Raw genomic sequence first — 11,049 nt, forward strand, 5'->3', positions numbered from 1 at the left:
GATAAACATGGTCAAGTTTTTGATAATCGTTCATTGAAATTTTAATGGGCGTGGTGTTGCCGCTGACGTCACTCCACCTAGTCCTACATGACAATCTTCCAACCGGTGTATGCGCGCTGACTGCAGCGCTAATGTCGCCTTGGGTACAGTACCGTACCGGTAATGGGAGCGTGTAACATTGACAGTCTTTTACCATTTCACTCGCGTTTGTTTACTGGTTTTACGCACATATACCTGTACAGTTAGCAACTATCTACTGAAGGCATGCTGACTTGTTATTTATTTTAAACCACCAGTACGTACCAAGGGGGTGAAAACTAAATCATAACGGAAATGTTAGCAAATAGATCTCGGTAAGATAAGTTGTATACAAAAACAAATATATATCTCCAATCTATTACAATAATCAGTACCGGTATCTTAACTAGGTTAAAAAACATGTCAGCATGCCATAGAGAAAGGTCGCTTGCTGTATCCGTAGGCGTAGGGTATGCGCGAAGCCAGTAAGGAAAAGTGAATCTGACTGAATAAGTGAACAGACTGTCATTCCGGCTAAACTTTACTAACTAAAATAGGCCTTCAATTAAACGTCAAACACGGTATGTTGTGGTTCGGTATCCTGTTATAACAATATAAGAAACAAGAGCAGTTGGAGCGCATATTTTACAGACCACAACCCGTTGGCAGAATGTCATGATGTAGTGAGAAAGACGCCAGCGGAAACACCACGCTCCTTTGAATTTCAATAAAAGATTATCAAAAATCTTGACCATGTTCATCATGATAGAAAAATATAAAAAGATATGCTATCCTTAAAACTGCACATGTCTACAATAAAAAATAACAGGAAAATTCAAATTTCTGCTCTGGTGATCCCCTATCCACAAAATAGCTAATGTTAAAATCGTTTTGTTTATGCCACTTTTATTTTTCGCGCGTAGGATGGGTTTTAAATGACTAAGGTCTATGACGAATTTTTATTGAAAAAACTAAAATGAACAAGAACTAAAAATGAGATATCTTTTTATTTTCACGAATAAAGCAAACGCAAACGATAGTTCCAGATGAACGACTCCAGCTATAAATGCACTTGCTTCCAAACAATTCAGTATGTGTATTGTAATTTTTGAAAATTGGGTAGCCTCGTCGTGAGCTGTCATGCGTGGCGTTGTTAATTAAGTAAGATTCTGATACACCCGTTCTTCGTCAGTAGCGGTAGCGCAGGGGATACTTAGAGACTTTAGATTGAACATTAGGCCAGGTATCAAGAGGGCACGTAGAGAATTTAGATTGAACATTAGGCCAGGTATCAAGAGTTCGAGCCCCACCGAGTTGTAGGGCAGGATCAACACACAATACAGGTGGTCGGGATAAAAAAAAAAAGGAGCCGGTGATTGGACAGCAGGCCCATGAAAATAAAAATGATGAAGGTGGTGGTGGTAGAAACCTGGGTAGACAGCAGCAGGCAAGCCGCCAAGTAAAGATGATGCCATCGAAGTGTCGAAATTGTGGGGGAAGGATCAGCACACAATACAGGTGGTGGTGGTAAAAAGGGAACCGATGGCAGAGCGACAGCCCAGGAAAATAAAAATGATGAAGATGGTAGTGGGAACCTGGGTGGAGACAGTGTCGAGAAAATAAAAGAGTGTGCAGAAAGAATAGAAATCAGCTAGTGCGAGTGCGGTCCCAGGGAGGAAAACAATAAAAACGAGCAAGCGATCGTAAGTCAAGTAAGTAAATAATAATAAGTAGATAATATACAATACAAGTAAAATGAAATACGGCGATCCGGCATTGCAGGAAAAGGAGAATGAATGTCAACACATACCCACGCATACTTGCGTGGTGCAATACCAATCAATATCAACTGACGCAGCAAGGAGATGAAGCAAAGGAGGTAGCTAGGGGCATATTGTAGAGCGTATATGCTGTAGGCCAGGCCTGCCCAACCTTTTTCGTCTCACGGGCCACTTTCACGTGACGAAATTCGTTGCGCACCGCAAGCGTTTGTACCAAACATTAATATATATCAGCTAGGCCCTGATTTCGGTATAGGTAATTTACATAATACATAAAAGACAAGTTTATTACAATAAAATCAATCAAGGTAATTATTGCTTTTTGGTTACTGCGTAGAGCTGGCAAATTATTCGAGTATCAAGTCGAATATTAGAATAGCAGTTTAATATTCGAATATCTGGTAACACGGGAGTGGACATTACACTGGTGGGCCGCCGAATCAAAGAATCAATTATTACACTTGCGGTTTTTTGACGACCACACGAGGCCACACACATCACGTCAAAATTGAGTGTTATATTTGCGTTATAATGTTTTCATTCATTCGCAGCTATGATACTGCCTCAACGTTTAAATTAGCATAACGTGCACCAATGTCACGGGAATATCAAGTTTACGTGGGCCGTTTCGTAAAATTTGAAATACCAATACAAGTATTTAATAAAGCAACATTACACAGCTTTGAATAGCCTATATATACTGATTTGTGACTAATATGTAGCAATGCCATAAGTCAATTTCATCAGAATTATTGACGGATACGCAGTGACGACATTTCCGAAATATGATTTAACGCAAACATAACATAAACAAAAATACAAACCGAAAAGGGTGAGTCCCGGGATCAGTAGCAAAGATATTGTTGAATTTTTGCTTTACGTTGGCAATAAAGACGATCAAAGCCGACACGAAAGAAATCAATCAGAATGAGAATAATTTGCAAACTCAGGCTTCAAATTCGTTCTTATAATTGCGCTCAGCGTTCGTCCCCATTTATCGCCCAATATCTTCCGAGTTGGTAGAACAGAACGCACAGTTTTGCAAGAAATAAAAAGAAAAATGACGTCGATGTCCACCAAGGTGCATACGTAATAATAAGAACCCGCACTTGAATGTAGATAGATGGCAGAATAAGCACATCAAATTCACGAAATATATAATATAGTAAAAATTTGCCCACAAACTTTAAAAGGCGGACCGCAAAAAAACAGTCCGACGGGCCGCGTGTTGGGCAGCCTTGCTGTAGGCAATATGCTTTGTGTAAAAAAATATTATTGCCAAGTGCAAAGCGAAATAAAGATCGCAGAAAATCGACTTTTTCAAAGTATACAATGTATTCAATTTCTACTAGACTCCGTATGGCGAGCGACTCGTACGAAAATATTTTATCGTTGAGTAAGTCTGTTTGCTCTCTTTTAATTTGGTGTTAGCAAAATGTAATTTGGTGGATATAAAACATCTCTATTTGAGTATTGGAAAATTTATGATGAGTAATAACCTAAATCATTGCTCAATTCAATGTCTATGATGAAAATGTCAAAATGGTTTTGTATGATAATAAAGAAATAAAATCGCATAAACTGCAATAAATGTATGTATCTATCACACTTAATGAATAGATAAAAAAAATCTTAGATTCATATTTGTTGAATGCAATGAACTGATATTTTCATACATATTGTAGACAAAAAAAACTAGGATAATCATTTTTTTAAATATTTATTCTTCTTAAATAATCTTATAACCTTATTTACATTGTAGCGTACCGACAGTCTATGAAAGAATTATCCAGGTTCAGAATATCTTCCAATATGATCTGAGGTCAAGTTTCCTCTCAATATTCACTTAAATTTATACTATTCTGTTCTATTTATTAATTATCCTCCAATGAAACGGTTAATACAACCAAATACTCCAAAGAAACGGAAAGCACACAACAAAAACAACAATACCCGGCAGTGAAATGTAAGTTAACTTATGACAGGCATTTTAAAAGACGATAAACAATTCTATATGTGCACAACATTTGAACACAACTGATGATAGCTAATTTTATGATAAAACTGAAAATACAACACTAAATGAACTGCAATGGCATCGCACTCAAACCAAAACATGATCCCATTGTCCAGCACAAAACATCTAACCAATCCCAATCCAACAGTCACAAAACCACAAACAAAAATCCCCGATCACTCACCGGAGACCAGAGGCACTCCCTCAGACACTCAAAACCAAACATCCAACCAAAAAACAACCACACTGTACCATCCACAGCACACGCTAACAGGACACCAAGGGGCAGATCGACAGTGTCACCAGAGCCATTATATCACAGCGCCCTCAGTGTTAAAAATATAGCAATAATATCACATGACATCATTTAAAAGATAAAACAAGGGTCGTCGCAACATCAAAACTTTATTTGAACTGGATTTTTTACCAGTTGTTGCAAGCTATCAAACGTTACTAACGCCATATTTTTTTAAATTACCAACTCAAATTGTCTTGATAACGCCCACCTGCGAACAATTCATATTTTCTCTGCGCTGTTGTATAACATATTTGTGGTGAACTAACTTTAACCCATAGAGTAGAGACGCGTCGGACAAGATAACTTGCTTACTTTTCCACGTTAATTTCGAAGCACGTGTTATTACTTGCAATCGCGATATTGCCCACAAAGTCGACATTGTTAACTGATTAGACGGCGCTGCGAGAGACAACATTGCCAACAGATCCGGCATTCCTGAGAGAGTCGACATTACTGAAATTGTCGGCATAATGAACTTTGCTGACAGATTTGACCTACTTTTACAACTTAGAAATTCCTCCCAATAGCGCACAGAATACATTTCCCGAATAACGAATAAAACTATATATTCATAACTATGTCTACTAACGCCTGATATAAAACTCGATAGGGAATGTAAAACAATCTGTATTATCCAATATTACTTCGTAAAAAAAATATGCCTTTTATTCATGTTGCTCCTTTAATTTTTGAGAAACTCATTCTACACATGCAAGAAATTGTACATAATTTCAACAATGAACAATTCAACATATCAGCAGCATTCTTTCTTCTTTGTTTATTTCCAAAAAGTCGATCTGGTCACTTTTTTTCTGCAATCGCATTTGCATGGTTTCTGCAATTATAATGCAAAAATGAAAGATATAAAATATTTTACGCTGAGTGGATACAATATATTTTTTAGTTATTTTATTTAGTTTTTTTTTTCAATCACTATTGGCATTTCATCTATAAAGTACTTGTTGACCCAATAGTGAAAATATTACAGAAAAATAATACAATAAAACTTGTCAATAACGTTTGCTGTAAATGTTAAACACATACATTTTTGCAGAAAACTGAACTCAATATACTTATACTGGAATAATTCAAACTTACAATATAAATAAAATATGAGAATAATTCACAGTTGGGATATTGGTCTACCTTAATTGTTATATCTCCCTTGTACAGCCTTCCATTTTCTTTGTAGATTGTCAACAGCTCACCAACGCACCAAATAGTCTGACACTCGCATTCGGATCTCTTATTGGAGGTTTGACGCGGATAAAATTCAGAATCGCTTGAATCTTCGGGGTAAAGTTTTCGCATACTATTATTTGTATTGTAATATTTTTTTAGCTGGCCACATGACCCTTGAGGAGACCTTGAAGAATAAAATATTTTTTAAATGTATCAAGAATTAATAATTAATTTATGTATTTGGAGTAATAACTTCAAATTAAAAAAAAAAAAAACTGTCTGGTGCATACTGAATAGTAACGTTTTTTCGAACTACTTGGCGTAGTCATTTCCCTCAACTTATTACACAGAGGGTTTATTGTCTTATTATCGTTGATCCGGCTAGGGTTCCACATAGCGACTGTCAGAACAGCGACTGTCATAATGGCGACTTCATAATAGTGACGTAATCAAGTGAGTGACTGTCAAAACAGCGGCTGTCATTATGGCGACCGCAATAAAACAGCGACTGTTATGATATCGTTAGTCCAAATAAAATGTTGTTTTAAAGTCCCTTTCGGTTTCAACTTTTTACTACGCACTGTTTGCCTGTTTGTGCGTGCATACGTGTGTAGAGAGGTTCCTAACTCTAACTCTAACACGAGTTAAGTCGCTATCATAAAACAGTTGCTGTTTTAATGCGGTCGCCATTATTACAGTCGCTGTTTTGGCGGTTGCTATCCGGCCTGGATACCCGTTGATCCTATGAAAATTGCAATTATGGAAATTATTCAAATTCCAACACCCTAATATTACTTGGGAATACAAAATTGGCGTTTGTAAGCCGGGATTTACTGGTCATTTGGAACTTGCAACTTGGTATAAATAAATCTCTATAATACCATTTTCTAATAGAGTTATATTGAAGCAGATTATTTTTAAGATAACTTTTTTAATGCAAACAGAGGTTGTAATCGTTTGGTGTCGCGAGCTGTGCGCTTCCAAAGTACAACTAAAGCCACCTGAATAAATGACATGGAAGCGCATTGTACGTAGTGAAATTTACCTGCATTCGACCGTGACAAGTTTGATCGGCCTGTATAATTCAACCATTTTGTTGCATCTAGTCGATCCATAACGAGAAATGTAAGAGCATTTTCTGTCTTTGCAATTCGTTTTCTTACCTGTTCCCTGCCCAATTTGGCATACGTCATCTGGTCCTGATGAATAACTGTCGAAATATAATATATGATGGTGGAATAGTTTAATTCCTGACACAGGGAAAATTTTCTTCTTTTAATTAATGTTTTGATACCGGAAATTATTGATTACTATTAAATTTTACTGAAGTCTGAGTCATCAGGTGTACCAGCACCAACTGTATTGAATGTACAGAAACAAAATATTATAAAACTTCGCGAACTTGTCACATACACCATCTGAATTAGAGTCTAATGTGAAAACAAATCTGTTTGCATTTGAGAACCCAAAACATTAAATTTAATATTTTTAATGCAAGCTATCTGTCAAAACGCTTGTTACAAAATAAACGTTCTATTTATTTTTTCAGTTTTAAAACTCCATCTTTTAGTATCATCTGTCAAAATTTGACTGAAAATGTAATGATTACCTGCTGAGCTGTGCGCATTTGGGATGTTTGCCGTAAACAAAGTTCTTATCTTTGCCGAAAGCAAATTCCAATGCCTCAGTTGGAGTAACCTGTAATGTATAAGAATACTTTATTTTTTTGGTATTATATTCTATTTACAACATAAATTGTATTAATGAATACATGCCTCTTTATCAAATTTAGCAAAGAATTCTGACGGAACGAATTCTCGCATATTTTTCCATGCAACAGCTCGAACTTCCGCCATTAAAAAGATTATAACAAACAATATTTTCAGCATCATCTTGTAGTAAACAGTTTTAATAGTGTTCAGATGGAAAATAGGAATAAAGTTCTAAAAAGTACTATAAATTAACAAGCTCATATATGTAAGTGTAATAGCCTACCACCTATAAATACACGTATATTTTGGTTTTTCTGAAGTATTTAAATAAGGCGACCTTCATTAGAGGGAGTTTATTGTACAAGAGAAAAATAAAACTTATTTGAACGTAGTCACCAAACTTCTATTTTCAAATTATGCTCACATTTAATAAGAGGGCCATGTTCTGGCATCTGGCAATAAAATTTATGTTTACAAGATAAGAAAGCGAACTGAGGCAAAACCAATATAACTTGATATGTGTGTTGAAACAGTGATTGTGTAATGTACATTTGAAGATAGGCTTTGGAATCATTCATTGAATGAAAATCTTGTTTATATTATCCAATATTTGATGTATTTCCCTGAGTAATTAGAAGATGGAAAGTATTATTAAATATCTATTATAAGTTATATGAAGTTAGATAAAGACGATTACGCTCCAAACCATTAACTTTATACTACTTTCAACCACAACAAAAAACACGGAACAAAACAAGCATTTTTTAAATTTACATCGCATCTAAAATCGCTTATATACGTTTTCTATAATGACAACAAGCACTATTGTCGAGAAAAATAGAAAATGCTTCAACGTAATTGAAGTTTTTTTTATTTAAATTATGGTAATATACTTCCGAACTCTTTGAATCTTTGAAATATAAGAAAATCAAACAAATCTGACCATTAGTTGCGAAAAAAAGCTTTTTTCATCTCGTTAAGAACTATATCACACAAAGAATAACAAGAATTTAGAAAATATTTCACAAGCGTGTTTTGTCAACAATATATATATATATATTACCAAGACAAATAAAAAGGCATCATCTATAACGGGAACATTTCTTGTAGAACTGTGTAAGAAAATGTGTTTCGAAACTGCTTGTTTTTGTACCTTAAAGACGTTATCTGATCCGCCATTCTTACCATCGAATAAACAGACATTTATTATACATAGGTTGTTGAAAAATTTGACATTTTACAAAATACTCCGAGCTATAAATGCTTCCGCCATTAGTGATTGTATAAAATAATTTTAAATTAATAACGAGATAAATGCAGAGCTCTCGTCAATTGTGGTAACATTTATCAGTCCTGTTTATGAAAATGTGTTTGGTATACTTGTTTTTGTGTTTTAAAGACGTTAAACTGATTCACCTTTCTCACAATTGCATAAACAGATCTTTAATAAACGTCACTACCTTCAAACTTTGTTATACCGCATTCTATGATGTAATGGACTGATACATATTGTTACTTAATCTGACAAAGACCCAAGATGAAATTTGTTCAAAACATTTTATTATCTATCTTCAAATAAATTTATATTTGCGTGTGCAATCTATTTGCAAATTTATTAGCCTACCACCTATACACGTATATATTTTGTTTCTCTGAAGACTTTCAATAAGGCGACCTTCATTAGAGGGAGTTTATTGTAATAAAACTTATTTGAACGTAGTCACCAAACTTCTACTTTCAAATTATGCTCATATTTATTAATAAGGGGGCCCTGTTCTGGCATCTGTCAATGAAAATGATGTTTACAAGATAAGAAAGCGAACTGAGGTAAAAACGAGATGCTGATATCCTTATATTCGATTTTTTATTTAGCCCACTGACCACATCACATTGAAAACGAGAGAAATTATTCAATTATTTTATCATAACGCATATTTCGCCGTTCTTTAAAAAACAAGCTGTGCAACGTCCAATATAACTTTATATGTGTGTTGAAACAGTGATTGTGTAATGTACATTTGAAGATAAGCTTTGGAATCATTCACTGAATGAAAATCTTGTTTATATTATCCCATATTTGATGTATTTCCCTGAGTAATTAGAATATAGAAAGTATTATTAAATATCTATTATAAGTTATATGAAGTTAGATAAAGACGATTACGCTCCAAACCAGCGGTTCCCAAAATGGGCAAAAACGTCTCCTTGTGGGCGTTTGCGATGACTTGGAGGGCGCATGTGGCGATTTGGGCAATTGGGGGGCGCTGGCCGTCAAACTGGCCGATTGGGGGCGCTGACATCAATACGGGAACTCACAAGAAGTGTGATAATTTATGTCATTTACTGCTATGTTTTGGTTCAAACTAGCTTGGTTGTTATTCCGGCGTTGGAAATTTGTCGCTTAATGTAGAATAGGTATTATGACTTTTTTAAATCCGTATTGTTTCATAATAGTACTAGTCTAGCGCATACGGTATATGCTTTCTTCACCATCCACTCAACGTTTCGTTGTACTGTATTGAATAACAGCTTCATTTTACTATCGGGTACTATGGTGCTTTGAAGTGGTATAGTGTTAGTGGCCTACAACACCCTTATGTTATAATTTTGGTTTTGTTAAGAGCAACACGTGAGAGCTGGGCATCTGATCGAACTGACCTACGCCAAATAGGACCATCTGCATGTTGCGACAAAACTGGTTCATTTTTATTTCTTGGGTCATTGAATAATAAGGCTACATAAATAATACATAAATTGGCAAAGATCTAGCTATGTTGTGTTTGACATTGTTTAATTAATGTCGGTTTATCATTTGTGTTGCGTATGTTCAAACTATCGAATGCAGTAACTTAAGCAGCATATTTAACTGATTTATAATAAAAACATTATACAGCGTGGTCCCCAAAAAACGAAACCATCAATTTCCCAATTACTTCTACGAAAATGGAGTGAAATATTTAATTTTGTCTACACTTGAACTTCTGTTTGCGTATGTTTGTGCCTAAAAGTGTCGGAAAATCTAGGACGTTTCGCACAAAAACTATGTTGTTTCTAGATTTAGAATATGTTCCAAATGATCTCTTCGGCATTGAAAAAAGAATTTTATTATTTTTGTCATTGTCATTCATTGTAACATTGTCAATCACTCTTCTTTGAGTATTTCTCTATTTTATTTCTGCAATTGCAGCCTTGAGTTCACCAATTGTTTGAGACTTGTCCTTCGAACACGTTACATATCACAATCTGAGAGATTTCAGTCCGATAATTAAGGTGCCCACTTTTCTCTCAAGAGAGCAAGCGTCTGGTTTGATGTATCGGGGGGTCGCCTCGTCATGCTGGAACCACTGCTGGTCACCTCTATCAATCCCTCAAGTAATGTGCAGATTTTTTTCGGCACAACCACATAATGTTCTGTATTTGTACTCTTTCATTTCCATGTCCGGACAGCAGAAGGTGCGCTGTGACTGAAAACCAAGTGAGTGGTTGAACATTTTGCGAAACTTCCGAGTATAATCATACGCAAACAGAAGTTCAATTTAATCATTTTTTTGAGATAGTTGGGTACCACTGGTTTTATACCTTCAAACCCAAGTTCAGTCTTTCATCTCTCTGGCAACAGAATCAAATTGAAATATCATGACGTGTTAGATCGTGTCAAAAGTTTTTTTATCGCTCTTGCCAGCTCATTCTCGGTAGAGCGAGTATTTACTGCAGTGACCGCACTTTTACATATTTAAGAGAGATTTCCTCGACAGTGTGAGACGAGACTGAAGACTGTTTTTGACTGAAATGAAGCCAGATATTATCAAGCTGATGGTAATTCACTAGGCCCAACCTTCACATTATACTAATGATAAATGGAGAATAAAGTTACTTTGACTTTTTTGTTAGGGGGGCGTTTGCAAGTTAAAAAGTCGTCCAAGAGGGCGCTGGCTGAAATAAGTTTAGAAAACACTGCTCCAAACCATTAATTTTATACTATACTTTAAACCACAACAAAAAAAACAGAACAAAAAAAGGATTTTTTTAAATTTACATCGC

At 35.4% G+C, this 11,049-nt stretch overlaps 1 protein-coding gene across 1 annotated transcript; it reads right to left on the reverse strand.

Moving 5' to 3' along the window:
- Positions 1–4,783: 4,783 nt before the first annotated feature.
- Positions 4,784–7,259, reverse strand: LOC120344961 (uncharacterized). The gene is made up of 5 exons (XM_078113268.1): positions 7,072–7,259; positions 6,906–6,994; positions 6,342–6,506; positions 5,261–5,480; positions 4,784–4,949 (listed from the first exon to the last, which is right to left on the reverse strand). Exons 1-5 carry the CDS (start codon positions 7,186–7,188, stop codon positions 4,893–4,895), a joined length of 648 nt encoding a protein of 215 aa, XP_077969394.1. The 5' UTR covers positions 7,189–7,259; the 3' UTR covers positions 4,784–4,892.
- Positions 7,260–11,049: the final 3,790 nt, after the last annotated feature.

This window comes from Styela clava, chromosome 5, assembly GCF_964204865.1.
Source record: "Styela clava chromosome 5, kaStyClav1.hap1.2, whole genome shotgun sequence".
NCBI classification, from domain to species: Eukaryota; Metazoa; Chordata; class Ascidiacea; order Stolidobranchia; family Styelidae; genus Styela; species Styela clava.

Coding starts and splice junctions, on each gene's coding strand:
- LOC120344961 (XM_078113268.1), bottom strand. CDS start 7,188: ATGATGCTGAAAATATTGTTTGTTATAATCTTTTTAATGGCGGAAGTT. Junction 5,481..6,341: donor CTTGTCACGGTCGAATGCAG/GTAAATTTCACT, acceptor TTATTCTTCAAG/GTCTCCTCAAGGGTCATGTG. Junction 4,950..5,260: donor AGGGAGATATAACAATTAAG/GTAGACCAATAT, acceptor TTATAATTGCAG/AAACCATGCAAATGCGATTG.